At 43.3% G+C, this 20,268-nt stretch overlaps 1 protein-coding gene across 1 annotated transcript in view; it reads right to left on the bottom strand.

Moving 5' to 3' along the window:
• Window positions 1–12,133, bottom strand: part of bcas3 (BCAS3 microtubule associated cell migration factor) — a gene marked incomplete at both ends in the record, with an annotated part of 20,714 nt that extends 8,581 nt beyond the window's left edge. The window contains 4 exons of the mRNA XM_080549066.1: window positions 5,779–5,885; window positions 10,332–10,407; window positions 10,922–10,976; window positions 12,063–12,133. Coding sequence (XP_080405192.1) covers window positions 5,779–5,885; window positions 10,332–10,407; window positions 10,922–10,976; window positions 12,063–12,133 — 309 coding nt within the window. The remainder of the gene's footprint in view (window positions 1–5,778; window positions 5,886–10,331; window positions 10,408–10,921; window positions 10,977–12,062) is intronic.
• Between the last annotated feature and the right edge of the window lie 8,135 nt (window positions 12,134–20,268).

Raw genomic sequence — 20,268 nt, 5'->3', positions numbered from 1 at the left:
TTCAGGGTACAAATTCAAAAGATCAGAGCTCTCTAGTTCATTTCGGGCCCCAGGCCGTTTTACCAAAGTAAAACATAGTTTGGTGTGTATCATACTGTCCCTATGAAATCACTATCACATTTACATTTTGGGGATTTAGCAGACGCCTTTATCCACAACAAATACATTTAAGTGAAGTTATCTAACCGTCAGTCATCGCAAGGAAAAGTAATCTATGCTTGGGCCAGGGGCCATTGGCTGTCACAATACTACTAAAGATACTCTTCTTCTTTATTTTTTTATTTTTTTATTATTTACATCCATAGAATTCGGGTGTGAAACAGCCTAGAAACTGAACAACACAACATACAGGTTATATACAGGAATCTTGAGGTTAATTTGAAAGTGACAGTTGGATCTAAGTGACAGTTGACACTAGAACAGCCGTGTCTATGTTACCTACTCAGGGTATATACAGGAATCTTGAGGTTAATTTCAATACATTTCTAAGACTTTTTAAAGACCGTGTCAATATTTTTCCAGACCTCACCGCCACTTCGAGCTGTAACCGTTTACATCAGTGACACCTTTAACTTAACAGCTTTAGTTTGCAATAGACTAGACCACTATCATACAACAGAATTTCCGGTTCATCTTTGTTTTTTTAATAAAACGAATAAATTCACGAACTTTGATTAAAGTTTTTTGGACTCAAACTCTTTGGACAGAGTCTAATTCAGAAAAATACCTACAAAATTCAAGACCTCATAAAATCATGATAAGACTTTTTAATACTTATTAAGGGTCTTGAATTTCCCAAAATTGATTTATCAACTTTTAATACTTTTCAAGACACCGCGGATACCCTGTGACTGCCAAAGAGAAGCCGTTAGCTCAATCTGTAATTAACAGACAGCAGTGTGCTGTGGCCACGGCCTAAGGCTTGAAAGAATGAAAAGAACGTTTTTTTTTATCATTATTATTTTAATGAGGAGTTGAGTACAATACAGTGTGAGGTTTTGTCTCACCGTCTACATCTCAATAAAGTTTTTTAAGCTCCTAGTCCATCTAGACCATCTGAAGCTAAAATGGTTTAGGTAATAGAAAATTCTTGTCATAAGATTATGTGTTTATATCATGTTCAGGTTTGGCACTGTCAACATGTAGCAGGCTAACCCCATAATAATATTATTATTATTATTATTATTATTATTATTATTATTACTACTACTACTAAACCTTTATTCAGGCAGGGGTTCTTACTGATTATGAGGCCCTGCTTTTGGAACAATCATAAATGTACAGTTAGGTCCGGAAATATTTGGATAGTTACACAATTTCCATACTTTTGGCTCTGTACGCAACTACAATGGATTTGAAATTAAACAATCAAGATGCTATTGAAGGCTTTCTGCTTTAATGGTTGAACAAAAATATAGTATGAAACATTTAGGAATTGCAACCATTTTTATACCCAGTCTCCTATTTTCAGGGGCTCAAATCTAATCGGACAAATTAACATAATCATAAAAAATGTTAACTTCTTAATACTTTGTCGAGAATCCTTTGCAGGCAATGACTGCCTGAAGTCTGGAACACATGGACATCACCAAATGCTGGGTATCCTCCTTTGTGATGCTTTGCCAGGCCTTTACTGCAGCTGTCTTCAGTTGTTTGTTTGTTCGTGGGTCTTTCTGCCTTTAGTTTTGTCTTCAGCAAGTGAAATGCAGTGAACTGCTCGATCGGGTTGAGATCAGGTGATTGACTCTGCCATTGCAGAATATTCCACTTCTTTGCCTTAAAAAAAACTCCTGGGTTGCTTTGGTATGTTTTGGGTCATTGTCCATCTGTACTGTGAAGCCCTGTCCTGTTCATCTATGCTGTATCTGAGCAGACAGTATATCCCTAAACACAGAATTGATCCGGCTGCTTCTGCCACATCATCAATAAACACTAGTGACCCAGTGCCATTGGGAGCCAGGCATGCCCATGCCATCACACTCCCTCCACCGTGTTTTACAGATGATGTGGTATGCGTCGGATCATGAGCCGTTCCAAGTCTTCTCTATACTTTCTTCTTCCCATTATTCTGATACAGGTTGATCTTAGTTTCATCTGTCCAAAGAATGCTGTTCCAGAACTGGGCTGGCTTTTTTTAGATGTTTTTTGGCTAAATCTAATCCGGCCTTTCTATTCTTGAAGCTTATGAATGTTTTGCACCTTGTGGTGAACCCTCTGTATTTGCTCTCGTGAAATCTTCTCTTCATGGTAGACTTAGATAATGATATGCCTACCTCCTGGAGACTGTTCTTCACTTGGCTGGATGTTGTGAAGGGGTTTTTCTTTACCACGTAAAGGATCCTGTGATCATCCACCACTGCTGTCTTCCGTAGACGTCCAGGCCTTTCTGTGGTGCCGAGCGCACCAGTGTGTTCTTTTTTTCTCTGAATGGACCAAACTGTTAATTTGGCATCTCCTAATGTTCCCGCTATGTCTCTGATGGATTTTTGTTTTGTTTTTGTAGCCTAAGGATGAATTGAGAGCTCCGTTGAATGTTCACAGCAACAGCTTCCAAATACAAATGCCATATTTTAGCCAGTCAAATGCCACTCAGACCCTTTACCTGCTTAATTGATAAAGAAATAATGAAGTTTATTATATTATATTATTATATTAGTAATAGCCCACACCTGTCCATGAAACAGAGTTTGAGTCAATTGTACAATTAATGTTGATCCCTTGAAAAAGAGCTATATACTGTATATAAGAGAGCTATTAAAGAGCTGTCATTTCTAAACCATTCCTCAAATTTGGGGGTGAATATCCTCAAATTAAAGCTGAGAGTCTGCACGTTATGCCCATATTCATTATATTACTGTAACTTGAATATGTTTTGGTAAACAACTGAATTAAAAATTCTGTCCAAATGTACGGTATATTGATCTAACTGTACATTAAAAATATTAAACTGTCCCAACAAATCTGCTTAATACACTGCATTAAAAGTCAGCTCTAAAAAACAAATAAAAAAGCAATAAAATGGGTGAAACATTGCTTAAAAACAGCAGAATTATCTGCCAACAGAACAGGAAAATAAATGTCACTTGCCAATTTCACTTGTCCACAAGTAAAAGATATCTTAGAATATCTCAAATATATCTAAAACTAGTGCACAAAACATTTGCCTTGATTTAAGATATTTCATCTTACTTAGATTTACTTTTTGCAGTGTAGTACAAATGATACAAACTCCCTTCGTTGTCATATTCACTGACTCTATAGTAGTAGCTAGATCCCTGCATGGGGCCTGGGGGACTGAGGCAGAGAACTGGTGACGTTAGAATTATAAGGTTCTATCTCAATTTTTGGTCAAAATTTAGTTTTTTACATAATCTGATCCATTAGGTGTTTATTAATGCCTGTGTGCTGTTATTTTTAAAATGTTGTACATTTTTTAGTTAGTAATTAATAAAATACAACGGTTCCATCTCACAAAACATAATGGAATGTAAAAACGTTGACGCTCAATATCTCTGAACGACCCTAAACGGAGATAGAACCTTATCATTCTAAGCTCACGAACTGTCTGTCACGTCGTGAGGCTCCGCCCATTATTCCGACCCTGTGTGTCACTCTCTGTCTGGCTCCCTGTAATTGTGGCTCCTGGAGGACCAAGCGGAGTGCTGCATAGGGCCTCCCACTCCCCATCCTCCACCCTCCAGCTTCCCCACCCCACCCTCAACCCACCAGCCTCTACCCACCAGCCTCTACCCTCCAGCCTCCAGACTCCACCCTCCACACTCCAGCCTCCAGACTCCACCCTCCATCGCCCACCCTTCAGCCCTTAAGACTTAAGCCTCCGCTCCCTACCATTCCTCCACCCTTCTGCCTCCACCCGTCATGAACACTACTGTACCAGGTTAGCTACTATCTCACCAAGAATCTGACATGACGATCCCCTAAGACAGCTAAGGACAACTATCCTAGCTTGTTACTGTCAGGCGTCCATTGTTTGTTTCTGATGTTTGAGGATTGTAGAGAGGGTAAAAAGCATCAAGTTCCCAGGGGTTCACTTCACCAACGACCTCACCTGGCATGTACACACCTGGGATGTACACACCAACCATGTACACACCAACAAGTGGTTGGGATGTACACACCAACCAAGTGGTGAAAAAAGCCCAACGCCTCCTCTTCCATCTCATTATGTTGATATGCTGACTTTCACTCTGCAGCTATTACTTATTCTATTATTGCTGATTTGCATTCCGCTGCTATTGCTACTACGTACTGACGCTATCGCTGCTATTGCTACTACGTACTGACGCTATCGCTGCTATTGTTGATTGTTGTTTTTATATCCTGCCTATTTTATTCTTGATTTTGTATTCTGCTGCAATGCCAATGTCAAATGAACCTGAAACCAAGAATGTTACTCTGCGTACCCGTACATCGATGTAATAAAAGCAATTCTGATTCTGTATTCACTGTGCGGTCAAATCGATATTTAAGTCAAACACTAACTAAAATTGCCTAAATCTAGATATGAAATGGTGCATTTCTATTGGAAGAATTGTAATTCATTGACAGTAACGATTCTATGATAGAAATCCAGGGTTATAGTAGATGAATGTCTCACAGAATGCAGTGTTTACAGGCAATGGACTCTACCCTAGTATACACTGACATCTGGTGGACAATGAACGGTACTGCAACTGAGACAGTGGTTCAGTCCCTTGTCGTTTGTCTCTTATATACAGTGGGGTGCTCAAATTTGCTTACAATTAATCTCCAAGTGATTGAAAACAAACCTGAACACTAAATGCTACAAAGTTAAACATGACACCTGTCTGCACATTTTAAAGCAAGGTTTCCTTTTATTTTCAGTTTTCTCGAGTTTTTAAATGATCCCAAAAAAAAGGAAAAGGGCCCTGTGCAAAAGTTTGGGAACCCTTTTGGATTATTATTTGTAACCTTTTGAGAAGATGATTACTCAGTCCCAGACCAAGGTCATTTACTCGTTAGGGCTTCAATGAGTCAAGTGAATATAATTCCAGGGTAGAACTACATATTCTGAAGTAACTCCATGCCTTCTAAAGTATCTGATTGTGCTGGCTGTTGTGTCTGGTGTTAAAAACCATGGGTTCCTCTAGACAGTTGTCCAAGGATGTCAGAATCAAGATAGTTCACTTCCACCATCAAGGAGAAGGCTACAAAAAACTCTTGCAACGTTTCAAACTACCCATTTCCACTGTCAGAAACATGATCAGAAAATGGGAAATAAATTGAACAATTATCAAGGCAAGATCTGGAAGACCTTTTCAGATAGAATGGCCTGAGATCTGGAGAGAAATGCTCAGAAGAACCCACACATCTCCATTTCCGCCCAGAGAACTGCCACTCACTGGATATTTTCTATTTTCTCTTTTTCTGACCATTCTCTGTTACCCCTAGAGATGGTTGTGCAGGAAAATCCCAGTAGATCAGCACTTTCTGAAATACTCTAAACAGCCCGTCTGGCACCAACACCCACGCCACGTTCTAAATCACTTCAATCACCTTTCTTCTCCATTCTGATGCTTGGTTTGAACTTCAGCAGATCATCTTCACCATGTCTACATGCCTAAATGCATTGAGTTTCTGCCACATGATCACATAATCATGGCTGATTAGATATTTGCGTTAACGTGCAATTGAAAAGGTGTACTTAATAAAGTGGCCAGTGAGTGTATGCGCATGATAAACAGTTTTGTAATTTTTGTTACCGCCGACCAACAGAATTGAAATCACAATACTCACAGATATGCTCCAGATCTGCATCCCGTCAGCGTAGCCAATCATCAGGCAGAGAGGAGGCTCGCTGGCGCCACCGTGCATCTCCATGAAGTCAGGGGAGCGAGCCGAGTCTAGCCGCAAGGGAAACATGGAGGAAATCGTGAGCTCAGAATGATAAGGGTCTATCTCCGTTTAGAATGATAAGGTTCTATCTCCGTTTAGAATGATAAGGTTCTATCTCCGTTTAGAATTATAAGGTTCTATCTCCGTTTAGAATTATAAGGTTCTATCTCCGTTTAGAATGATAAGGTTCTATCTCCGTTTAGGGCAGTTCAGAGATATTGAGCGTCAAAGTTTTTACATTCCATTATGTTTTGTGAGATGGAACCTTTGTATTTTATTAATTACTAACTAAAACATTTCAACATTTAAAAAATAACACCACACAGGCATTAATAAACACCTAATGGATCAGATTATGTAAAACAACTCAATTTTGACCAAATTCTAACGTCACAAAATGGCATCAGAGACCAGGGGGCAGAGAAGGAGGTGCAACTCTCCCTCTAAGCTAAATTAATGAAGTCATGATTCTATTGTTCAATTGAATTAAAATCGTGAAGTTTCTGGGCCACCAACAGTGAAGAATTTGCATCATATTGAGCGTGCTAAGATCAGAATCAGAATACAGAATCAGAATCTGAATTCAGAATCTGAATCAAAATCTGAATTCAGAATCAGAATCAGAATCAGAATTCAGAATCAGAATCAGAATTCTATATATTAGTAGTATATTCTAATGACAGAAAGGAGCAGTAGAACAATAAGTATGTAGGCTGTAAATCAGAGTATGTAAAACTAATATAGATTACATTGTGAGTTGTATTGTATGTGTTTCCTGTCACATGCACACACACGCATGCACGCACACGCGCACACGGACACACACACACACACACACACACACACACGCACACACGCACACACGCACACACGCACACACACACGCACACACACACCTTGTGAGATAGACCTGTCATTCTCCTACTAATAAACTAACCATCAAATGGTTGACAAACAGTTCCTGCCAAAGCATCAAAGCATCCATTCATGTCACATTTGAACTATTTTTATTTTAACCGCATCTGACAAGAGGTTACGGTACTTCTCAACACATCTCATTGAACAAGCTATTTAAAACCTGACTCTGATAGGGCCTAATGTAATTCAATGAGCTTTAAAAGGAATCCAAAGCAGGAAAACCTAGTATGCGATGTCATTCATTATACAACAGTTAGTTCCGACCAAGTAATTTGATTGGACAAGAGGCATTCCATGAGTGCTGATATACAGTATAACAGCACTGGGACTAACTATATGTATCACTCCGAAGCTGTAGAACTGTTGTATAAAAGCAATATCACACTCGAGGTCGTGGTGTTATACTGAATATCAGCACGGCCTGCGGCCTCGTACCTACGACCGAATCACAGCCGTGCTGATATTCAGTATAACACCACGACCTCGAGTGTGATATTGCTTAATTAACAGGGCCTTCTTCTGGATCTTCAGCAGTATGAATGAGCGTGCCTGGCGGACATACTGAAGAAATCCCGCCTTGCCATTGGTTAATTCCTTTGCCGCTGTAATGTATCTCACACCTACGCCCTGTTGAATTATATTTAAGGTAGGATAGAAATATGTGATGGCAGCTGGTGAAACCAGGAACAAGTCGGCAATCAATCAGTTTGTTCAGGCTTTTATTCTGAAAAATGTAAATACATTGGCCCATGGCCACTGGTCTTCTGGGTCAACACGTAGAGCGAGTCATCAGCTTCAGATATCGGCCTGAGCATCAACTCCTAGCAATCCCTCTCTCTCTCAATCATTTTCCAAAGACCTCCTTCCGTTCCTTACCACCATAATCAATTCCATTGACCCGTCTGCTGTCCATAACGACAGACAGCAGTATCCCTTTTCTCCTTCTTATCTAAAAACCTTTGAATGTGCTGTGCTCTAACCAACTGTCTCACTATCTCCTTTAGAACAGCCTCATTGACCCACACCAATCCAACTTCGAGGCTGGACACTCTGGTGAGACCTCTCCTCTCCTTGTTGTCAAGGAGGCCGTCCACTCTTCTCCAGCTTCCTCTATCTCCTCTGTTCTCTTACTCTTCTGGACCCGTCCAAAGCATTTGACACAGTAAATGCTGGCGCCCTCCTCTGGGACTGCCGGCCACGGGGTCGTGCGGCGGATCCTACGCAATAGGCAGGGGATAATTGGATGCTAGGTTGGGTTCAATTGGCTACCAAATTGGGTGAAAAAGGGGATAAAATCTGAAAAACAAATAAATAAAGAAAAAAAAGAACTGGGCTTATCTGGCTCTGCACTCACCTGGTTTGCCTCTTACCTGGCCGATTGCTCTTAACAGGTGATATGGAGTGTGTCACTGTCCTAGGGCCCTTACGGTTGGTTCTCCCCTTTATATCAAATCTCTTGGCTCTGTCATTTCCTCATGTGGTTTCTCTCCTACCACTTTCTCTCTGACTCACAGGTGGCAACACGTGTCTCGCAGACATGTCTGCTTGCATGTCAGCCCACCACCACCTCAAGCTTAACAAGAACAAGCTGCTCTTCCTCCCTGGGAAAGCCTGCCCTCTCCCAGACTTCTCTTATCACAGACGAGAAACTCCACTGTGACCTCCTCCCAGACACAGGGTATATACAGGAATCTTGAGGTTAATTTGAAAGTGACAGTTGGATCTAAGTGACAGTTGACACTAGAACAGCCGTGTCTATGTTACCTACTCAGGGTATATACAGGAATCTTGAGGTTAATTTCAATACCTTTCTAAGACTTTTTAAAGACCTTGTCAATATTTTTCCAGACCTCACCGCCACTTCGAGCTGTAACCGTTTACATCAGTGACACCTTTAGCAATAGACTAGACCACTATCATACAACAGAATTTCCGGTTCATCTTTGTTTTTTAATAAAACTAATAAATTCACGAACTTTTACTAAAAGTTTTTAGGACTCAAACTCTTTGGACAGAGTCTAATTCAGAAAAATACCTACAAAATTCAAGACCTCATAAGATTGTGATAAGACTTTTTAATACTTATTAAGGGTCTTGATTTTCCCAAAATTGATTTATCAACTCTTAATACTTTTCAAGACACCGCGGATACCCTGTCTATCACAGTCGAGAACTCCACTGTGACCTCCTCCCAGACAGCCAAGAATCTCGGGCCGATCCTTAACAACTACTTGTCCTGTGGCCGGCGAACATTACAGCTCCTGTAGATTCTTCCTCCACGACATCAGAAAGAGATTATGTCCATTCCTCACAAGAGATTCCCACTGCTGTCAGGACTGCAGAGCCACACCACCTAGCTTCTACTTTAGTTATCTAATGGAGAGTCAGGAAGGACTGAGGACCTGATTGGCTGAGTGACAGGTTGGGACATGGTCACATGCTGCACCCAACAGGTACTGGGACAGTTTCTACCCAAGGCCACAAGACTGTCTGCATATCAACCACACACACATACACACATACACACATACACACACACACACACACACACACACACACACACACAATACAAAGGTTGAGGTGACCCCGAATGCATCTGAACCACACAAATGTCGATGTGACTCTGGACCAAAGGTCAAGGTGACCCTAAAGGTATCTGAACCATACAAAGGTCAAGGTGACCCTGAATGTATCTGAACCATACTAAGGTCAAGGTGACCCTGAATGTATCTGAACCATACTAAGGTCAAGGTGACCCTGAATGTATCTGAACCATACAAAGGTCAAGGTGACCCTGAATGTATCTGAACCATACTAAGGTCAAGGTGACCCTGAATGTATCTGAACCATACTAAGGTCAAGGTGACCCTGAATGTATCTGAACCATACAAAGGTCAAGGTGACCCTGAATGTATCTGAACCATACAAAGGTCAAGGTGTCCCTGAATGTATCTGAACCATACAAAGGTCAAGGTGACCCTGAATGTATCTGAACCATACAAAGGTCAAGGTGACCCTGAATGTATCTGAACCATACAAAGGTCAAGGTGTCCCTGAATGTATCTGAACCATACAAAGGTTGAGGTGACCCTGAATGCATCTGATACATATGACACATTGAGTGTCTAGAAAAGCGCTATATAAGTCTAATGTATTATTATTATTATTATTATTATTATTATTAGTATTAGTATTAGTATTAGTATTATTATTATAATAATTATTATTATTATTATTATTATTATTATTATTATTATTATTATTATTTACAAGAAGCCCTGTCCGGGCACTTAGGTGGCGTAGCGGGTTAAGCGTTGACCATGTAACCGCAGGGTCCCCGGTTCGATTCCGGCCGGGGACATATTATCCTGCATGTCATCCCTCCTCTCTCTCTCACCCATCCTTCCTGTCTAAATCCCTATTGTATCTGTCAATAAAATGAAAAATATGAGTGGGACTGCCCCACTCAGAAAAAATTAAAAAAGAAGCCCTGTCCAAAGGTGGAGGTAACTCAGTGGAGGTGTTTCTAGACTTACCATTGATGTCAGCTCTCTCAAACCGAACCCAAACAATCTTCTCTTTTTCATCAGTCGGAGGAGCACCAGTATATGCCTTGAATTGAATAAAAGAGGAAAAAAATTGTGTATTAGGCCAAATAACTGAACAGAAGATTGACCTGCAAACATGGATTTTGCAACTGCAACTAACTACCCAACAGGTTACGGCTGCTGGGTTGTCAGGAGAAATTAAGTACTACTGATGAAGCTACGAAGCTTTCAGGAAACTGACCCCTGGTCATTCATCATCATTGGAAATGACATAACGGGCAATAAGAGGATAATCTCAGGAGAAAGAACATCGTCTGGGAAAACGACAAGACAGACACTCCTACCTGAGGGTTAGGGTTAGACACAAGCCCCTCCCCCTTTAACACAAGCCCCTCCCACTTAGACACTCCTACCTGAGGGTTAGGGTCAAAGTTAGTTACAAGCCCCTCCCACTTAGACACAAGCCCCTCCCCCTTTTACACAAGCCCCTCCCACTTAGACACTCCTACCTGAGGGTTAGGGTTAGACACAAGCCCCTCCCCCTTTAACACAAGCCCCTCCCACTTAGACACTCCTACCTGAGGGACCACGTCTTGAAGGAAGGTCACCACACTTTCCATGTAGGATTGTTCTCTGAAATAAGAAGGGAAACGGGTCCACTTTAGGTGAGCTTAGAATGATAAGGTCCTATCTCCGTTTAGGGCAGTTCAGAGATATTGAGCGTCAAAGTTTTTACATTCCATTATGTTTTATGAGATGGAACCTTTGTATTTTATTAATTACTAACTCAAAGATGTCAACATTTTAAAAATAACACCACACAGGCATTAATAAACTCCTAATGGATCAGATTATGTAAAAAACAAAATTTTGACAAAAATGGAGATAGAACCTTATAATTCTAACGTCACGTTTAGGAGGGTTAGGGTTAGCACCTAATCAGCCTAACACCGTCCTCTTTCACTGAAGAACAATCTATGAAAATCGGCTAATAGATTCTATGTTTTATTATTATTATAAATATAGAGTTATATCTATGCTTTATTCAACACAATAGGCTTTAAATAAAAAAGATATTATGTTCCCATAAAGGTGGGATACTCTATACGTAATCCCCTCAATCACTAACATTCGAGCTGGTACATTAAAACAGGTTGACATTATGTTAGTCATTTGGCAGATGCTTTTATCCAAAGTAACTTACAGTTACAAACAACAGATGTTCGAAACATGTATTCATGTAAAGTGTGACCCTCTGGTTTCATTCCACTCAATTCTTTGAGGAACAGCTTTGTCATAAAGACAGAACAACACCACAGTTATCAGTAGCTAATTCAGTAGCTAATTTATCACAAAAATAATCAACACATTTGTTATGTCTCGTCTGTAATTGATTATTGGAAGAAGAGACTCCCATTAGTATCAGGAGAGGTCGGTGGAGGTAGAAATCAGAGGACAGGCTCGAAGCAATAGGCCTACATGGAATGGAATGAGGAATGTTATCAGACACGTATACATGTTTGGTACAGTTCTCTTCACTCCATTCCATGCATCACAAAGAGCCCGTCCTCCGATTTCTACCTCCACCAGCCACCAGTCATACTAACCAGGGTAAGACTCTCTTATGGTAAGACTGTCTCCCATGGTTAATATCTGAAATGTATAGGCTCTATCATTGTGTGATGAAAGAAAGATGGCGGACTCCTGTCCTGTCCTTACGTGGCTGCTTGTGCTCGCACCACCACCCCTCCGGCACAGCGACTGGGCCTGCGCGGGGAGTCAGACGCCATTTTGTGTCTTGGGCTTCAACCTGTGGCTGAGAGGGAAGCAGAACAGTCAGGGACAACAATGGCATCATATTTTTCATTGAAGCAGCTCACATCACATCACACAAGCTCCCTATAGCTAGACAAGCTACAGTACCCTCAACGGTGCCATCGTATAGCCTTAGTATCTTAAAACCTTCCAGTCAAAAACTCTCCACAATAACCTTACGCGATGACCACCTCATTGAAATGTAAAATGTGATCATCAAGAATGATATTATGTACCATTAAGTTGCTCAGATCACACAGACACACACACAGACTGTTTTCCAATTAAACATGCTGGTTTATCAGACAAACACTGACAATGGTGACACTAGACGACAACAACAACAACAACAAAACACTCCCCTCTCTATCTCTCTCCCCCCCTCTCTCTCTCCCTCTCTCTCCCCCCCCCTCTCTCTCCCCCCCTCTCTCTCTCTCTCTCCCCCCCTCTCTATCTCTCCCCCCCCCTCTCTCTCTCCCCCCCTCTCTATCTCTCCCCCCCCCTCTCTCTCTCTCTCTCTCCCCCCTCTATCTCTCTCTCCCTCCCCTCTCTCTCTCCCCCTCTCTCTCTCTCTCTCTCTCTCTCTCTCTCCCCTCTCTCTCTCTCTCCCCCCTCTCTCTCTGTCTCTCTCTCTCTCTCCCTAGCTTATTTAAAACTAACACTTTGGGGGGGAGACTGTCAGTACATAAAACCTGTTTGACAAACAGCTGCCCAGTCTAAATCCCCCCCCCAAGTCATTTCAACATGACTGTATTGAACAACAAGAGCCTGCCTGACACCACTGGATGCTACTTCAGCTAGCAACCTAGACCTCCCTGTCAGCCCGGCTAACCTCATTTGTCCAACGACCTAACCCAAGAAATAGCTTAGTTTATCACTCTCTAAAAAACACTGGCACAGTCTGTTAAACAATGTAGAAACGTTCAATACGAACCCAGAGAGTTTGATTTGCAACTGCTTGTTGTTGTTAGCTTGGTTCAGTTCAACGAGCTGTCAGACGGAAACATCAGCTAGGGGTGATCCAGCCAATCAGCGTACGATAGAGGCGGGTGTTGAAATCCCTTCACCAATCAGAGTCAAGTGTCATACTGTTCCCTGTACATTCCTCCACCAATCAGAGTCAGGTATCATACAAAGGCGGGGTGTTGAGATTCCTCCACCGCCAATCAGAGTCAAGTATCAATACAGAGGCGGGTGTTGAGATTCCTCCACCAATCAAAATCAAGTATCATACTGTTTGGTTCGAACTGCACGATTTCGTGGAATCTTGCAAAATCTCTTTCGGATGATTATGTTGTGTTTGAGTCCTGTTTGTTTGAGGATTATTTTGTTTCCGGACAAGAATTACAACTCGCTTGGCCAGTGGTTGTAGCATACAAAGCCAAAGATGTACTAACCGCCCTTTGACGAATAGCTCACTTGTTTGTTTACATTGAATTCTCGCGTGATCTCACCTCACTTGTTTGTTTACATTGAATTCTCGCGAGATGCTGCTTCGCGTGCGTGGTTGATCTACCTGTGTTGTCTGAGCTCCGCCCACCTACGTTTGGTCAATGTCAACATGTCAATGTCAACATGTCAATGTCAACATGTCAATGTAAACGCATGTCAATGTAAACATGTCAATGTCAACATGTCAATGTAAACGCATGTCAATGTAAACATGTCAATGTAAACATGTCAATGTCAACGCATGTCAATGCAGATTTCTTCAAAAAAAATAACTAAACAATAAACTTGTTTAGCGTTTAGAAACACGAAACATGAATATGATTTAAATTCTTCCAAAGGATTTATTTAATACACCTTTGGGGCCTGTTCCACTAAGCAAGATTAACTCTGATCCAAGCGATTAACTCTGAATTGAAACAATCAAGATGTAATTGAAGTGCAAACTTTCTGCTTTAATTCAAGGGGTTGAACAAAAATATTGTATGAAACGTTTAGGAATTGCAACCATTTTTATACACAGTCCCCTATTTTCAGGAGCTCAAAAGTAATTGGAGAAATTAACATAATCATAAATAAAATGTTCATTTTTAATACTTTGTCGAGAATCCTTTGCAGGCAATAACTGCCTGAAGTCTGGAACCCATGGACATCACCAAGCACCATCCAATCAACTTTGCTGAATTTGTCTGAATCTGAGCAGACAGAATATCCCTAAACACTTCAGAATCCATCTGTCTGCTTCTGTCTTCTGTCACATCATCAATAAACACTAGTGACCCAGTGCCATTGGAAGCCATGCATGTCCATGTCATCACACTGCCTCCACGTTTTTTGTACATATGATGTGGTATGCGTCGGATCATGAGCCGTTCCAAGCCTTCTCCATACTTTTTTCTTCCCATCATTCTGGTACAGGTTGATCTTAGTTCCATCGGTCCAAAGAATGCTGTTCCAGAACAGGGCTGGCTTTTTTAGATGTTTTTTGTCAAAGTCTAATCTGGCCTTTCTATTCTTGAGGCTTATGAATGGCTTGCACCTTGTGGTGAACCCTCTGTATTTGCTTGTGTGAAGTCTTTCTTTTATGGTACACATGGATAATGATATGCCTACCTCTTGGAGACGGTTCTTCACTTGGCTGGATATTGTGAAGGGGTTTTTCTTTACCATGTAAAGGATCCTGTGATCATCCACCACTCTTGTCTTCCATGGACGTCCAGACCTTTTTGTGGTGCCGAGCTCACTTGCATTGAGAGCTCTGTTGACTGCATGTTGTGCGTATACAGCAACAGCTTCCAAATGCAAATGCCACACTTGGAATCAACTCAGACCTTTTACCTGCTTAATTGATAAAGAAATAATGAAGAAATAAATAGCCCACACTGGCCCATGAAACAGCTTTTGAGTCAATTGTCCAATTACTTTTGGTTATTATATATAAAAGAGCTATAATTCATAAACCCTTCCTTCAATTTGGATGCGAATACCCTTAACCTAAAGCTGAGAGTCTGCACTTTAAGCCCACTCCTATATTAGACAGTAAATTCTGTTGGAAATCTCATATAAGATACGTTAGATCCAAAGTATCAAGGAGTATTGCAGTATTTTGCAGGGCAAAACATATTCTGGAACAGAGGATGTTGTATACTCTATATTGTCGTCTTGTCTTACCCTATTTGAGTTACTGTGTGGAGATATGGGGAAATGCATATAAAAGCACTTTAAACCCATTGATTACACTACAGAAAAAAGCTATGAGAATTGTACATAAGGTCGGATATCGTGATCACACAAATAACTTGTTCCTAATGTCAAATGCCTTAAAGCTCATGGACTTATTCAAATTTAAATTGGCATAGTTAATGTATAAAGCAAAGACTCAAGAACTCCCAGGTAACATTAACACATTATTTATATAGAGGGATAAGGGGAGAGGTCATTTGAGAGGTAACCACAACTTTAACAAGGGTTATGCTCGCACCCATCTCAGGAGCAGGTGCATATCATTCTACGGAGTTACCATATGGAATGGGCTAGAGGAAAATATTGCTCTATTTAAGAAAAGGTTTAAAGAAATTATTTTTGTTAAATACCAAAATGAGGAAAGGGAAGGTTGTTAATCTTCTGGAAATTAAGGTGTGGTTTTCTGTGTCTTTTTCTTCTGTATTACATTGTGGATACTGATGTTTTTATTTATTTATTTTGTGTTGTTTCAGTATTAAGAATGGAAAAATTATGTTTATTTATTTATTTTGTGTTGTATCAATATTAAGAATGAAAAAGTATTAGAACGGATGATACTGAAATATATGTATTAATTAATTGGATTATATAATGTAAGGCAAGGCAAGGCAAGTTTATTTGTATAGCACATTTCATGCAACAGGGGCAATTCAAAGTGCTTTACATGCATTATTTAAAAATACAGCAAGAGGAGCATAAGAAAATAAAAATTACAATTAATAAAAGCAAATATAAGAAGTAAATAGATAAAACATTTAAAAAGTCAATATAGGTTAGTATGCCATGCAAGCATAATTGTTAAGTATAAACAGGGGTAGGACAGGATAAGCCTCGGCTTCTTCCTACTCCTTTTCGAACAATTGATAGGACTGTACTCTACATATTAGTTATTAGTTATTTATTATTTTTATTTTTAAATCATGTTCGAAATAAAGATTCATTCATTCATTCATATTCATTATATGACTGTAACGTGTGTATGACTGTAAGTTAACTAAGATGTTTTGGTAAACAGCTAAAATAACACAAATTCTGTCTGTGACCAAATATATATGGGCCTAACTGTAGAATCCATTGCTGGAAATGCGTTTATTTGGTTTGTTTTAAAAACTAAGGATAAATTATCTATCTCATAAATGATCTATCTCATATCAAAATATCCATAAATACGATCGGTCATATCCATAAGTACTTGAAATACGAACTTGAAATCTTCCTCAGCCACCGTAGTAAGGCGATGACGTAGTCCGAATATCACACGAGAGGGAGTGCTGTTGTCCTGAATCGGCCTGCAAGAAGAGTAATCTAGCTCAGGCCAGGGGCCATTGGCAGTCGTCGTGATGGAAGAAGAAAAACATTTATAGACACTGGAGAAACAGTACAAGGGGGGAAGTAGAAATCTTAGGAGACACAGTATAGGGGGAATCATAATAATTATAACGTTGTTGTTGTTATTATTATTTAGCAGTCTGCCCATGGAGCTCCTCCTTGAGGCTCCGCCCCCACAGTGAACCCAGGTGACCAATCAACAGGCTGCTCTTTATGACCATGTTTATATACCTTGTTGCTAAGTTATTATAGTGACAGTACACCTCAGGTGGTGTTGATGATGAATATGACAGTTGCGTGACATATACCCCCCCCCCCCCCCACACACACACACACACACACACACACACACACATACACACATACACACATACACACACACACACACACACACACACACGTGACATAAACACACACACACACACACACATACACACGTGACAAACACACACACACATGTGACATTGTTGTCGTTTATTGTTCTTCTTTGCAATTTATGGTGTCACGTTCAATATTCAAAATTCAAAAAATCACTTAATGTCATAGGAAGCTTGTAACTCAACATGGCCGCAAAACAATTTCTGTTCATCAGAAAAGCAGGCTTTGGCTCCCGGACTAATAGCTTCCTGGTTCAGAACCAACAACCTGTCCTCTTCTTGTTTGGAGCTGCAGCCCTCCTCATAGGCTGAATGGCAGATGGAACCTCCCTGATAGGAGGGCTGGATGAGACGTCCTCCTTAATAGTCTGGCTAGCTGCGTGAGAGGACTGGGCCTTAGCTGCATGGGTGGACTGCACCTGAGATGGGCTGGGTTCTCCCATCTGGACCTGAGATGGGCTGGGTTCTCCCTTGGCTGCATGGGTGGACTGCACCTGAGCTGAGATGGGCTCTGGAGGTGCTGTAGCTGGGCCCTGGAGGTGCTGTAGCTGTTTAAAGACCAGGTTCTTATAGGTCCAGATAGGCTGGCAGGCTGAGTGGGAGGACTGGACCTGAGATCTGATGCATTCTCCCATCTGGACCTGAGATCTGATGGGTCCTCCCATCTGGACCTTAGATGGGCTGTGTTCTCCCATCTGGACCTGAGATCTGATGGGTTCTCCCATCTGGACCTTAGATGGGCTGTGTTCTCCCATCTGGACCTTAGATGCGCTGTGTTCTCCCATCTGGACCTTAGATGGGCTGTGTTCTCCCATCTGGACATTAGATGGGCTGTGTTCTCCCATCTGGACCTTAGATGGGCTGTGTTCTCCCACCTGGACCTTAGATGGGCTGGGTTCTCCCATCTGGACCTTAGATGGGCTGTGTTCTCCCACCTGGACCTTAGATGGGCTGTGTTCTCCCATCTGGACCTTAGATGGGCTGTGTTCTCCCACCTGGACCTTAGATGGGCTGGGTTCTCCCTTGGCTGCATGGGTGGACTGCACCTGAGATCTGATGGGTTCTCCGATCTGGACCTTAGATGGGCTGGGTTTTCCCATCTGGGCCTGAGATGGGTTGGGTTCTCGCAGGGCTGCGTGGGTGGGCTGGACCCGAGATGAGGTGGGCTTTGTCTGGAGGTCCTGTGCCAGGTCTCCCACGTACCTGGTGACGAGTCGGGGGAAGCCCCAGAGCCGATGGCTGTTTTTCCTTCGGACGTTTGACTCCAGCTTCTCTCTGGTCTCCTGGGAGATGAAGGGGATGGAAGCAGCCGGCAGGAACACCATGATGGGCTTTCTCTCCGTTGCCGTGGTGACAGTCTGGCACAGGGAATTGGCACGTGGGCAGAAGACCAGGGGTCCTATCCTGACGCTAGACGTCTTGGCCAGAGGGTGCGTGACGGCGTGGCGGGGGCATCGGAGTCTGGCGGGGAGGAGCATCCTGATGATGCAGATCATCCGTACTGCCAGCCTCCAGAGACGCAACGCAGAACTCTGGCCGGACTCCAGGGGGCGCCTGGGGGGTTGCTGGGCCTCTGGGGGGCAATGCCTCCACTGCACGTCCTCCCCATCTGGTCTGGGGGTAGGGCTTCGGTCAGGGGTTGTAGAGGGCGTCTGAGAGCAGGACCTGGACGACTGATCAGAGAGGGAGGGGCAACTGGAGCGAGTAGAGGAGGAGTCAGGGTACAGAGTATCCATCCGGTCCAGCGTCTTGTCCACTAGCTGCAGGCGGTGGAGGTAGAGCGGCGTGTCCTCCTTGGGCTCCTTCAGCTTCTCTCTGGGGTGAGATGGGGCAGCTTCTCCCATCTGGACCTTAGATGGGCTGTGTTCTCCCATCTGGACCGTAGATAGGCTGTGTTCTCCCATCTGGACCTTAGATGGGCTGTGTTCTCCCACCTGGACCTTAGATGGGCTGGGTTCTCCCTTGGCTGCATGGGTGGACTGCACCTGAGATCTGATGGGTTCTCCGATCTGGACCTTAGATGGGCTGGGTTTTCCCATCTGGGCCTGAGATGGATTGGGTTCTCGCAGGGCTGCGTGGGTGGGCTGGACCCGAGATGAGGTGGGCTTTGTCTGGAGGTCCTGTGCCAGGTCTCCCACGTACCTGGTGACGAGTCGGGGGAAGCCCCAGAGCCGATGGCTGTTTTTCCTTCGGACGTTTGACTCCAGCTTCTCTCTGGTCTCCTGGGAGATGAAGGGGATGGAAGCAGCCGGCAGGAACACCATGATGGGCTTTCTCTCCGTTGCCCTGGTGACAGTCTGGCACAGGGATTTGGCACGTGGGCAGAAGACCAGGGGTCCTATCCTGACGCTAGACGTCTTGGCCAGAGGGTGCGTGACGGCGTGGCGGGGGCATCGGAGTCTGGCGGGGAGGAGCATCCTGATGATGCAGATCATCCGTACTGCCAGCCTCCAGAGACGCAACGCAGAACTCTGGCCGGACTCCAGGGGGCGCCTGGGGGGTTGCTGGGCCTCTGGGGGGCAATGCCTCCACTGCACGTCCTCCCCATCTGGTCTGGGGGTAGGGCTTTGGTCAGGGCTTGTAGAGGGCGTCTGAGAGCAGGACCTGGACGACTGATCAGAGAGGGAGGGGCAACTGGAGCGAGTAGAGGAGGAGTCAGGGTACAGAGTATCCATCCGGTCCAGCGTCTTGTCCACTAGCTGCAGGCGGTGGAGGTAGAGCGGAGTGTCCTCCTTGGGCTCCTTCAGCTTCTCTCTGGGGTGAGATGGGGCAGCTTCTCCCATCTGGACATGAGATGGGCTGGGTTCTCCCATGGCTGCGTCGCGGATGGGCTGGACCTGACATGAGGTGGGCTTTATCTGGAGGTCCTGTAGTTGTTTAAAGACCAGGTTCCGCTCCATGCGCCACCGATCTTCCTGGTTCATGAACACCACTCTGTCCGTCCGCCTGAGGCCCTGGGAGGGGGAGGTGTCGCCAGTATCACATGGCTGGGGCAGGGTGGGGCATCGGAGTCTGGCGGGGAGGAGCATCCTGATGATGCAGATCATCCGTACTGCCTGCCTCCAGCGACGCAACGCAGAACTCTGGCTGGACTCCAGGGGGCACCTGGGGGGTTGCTGGGCCTCTGGGGGGCAATGCCTCCTCCACTGCACGTCCTCCCCATCTGGTCTGGGGGTAGGGCTTCGGTTAGGGCTTGTAGAGGGCGTCCGGGA

This window comes from Nansenia antarctica (genome assembly GCF_963989245.1).
Source record: "Nansenia antarctica genome assembly, chromosome: 19".
NCBI lineage: Eukaryota > Metazoa > Chordata > Actinopteri > Argentiniformes > Microstomatidae > Nansenia > Nansenia antarctica.
Note: the sequence above shows the minus strand (reverse complement) of the source record. Positions and strands in the feature narration are given on the sequence as shown.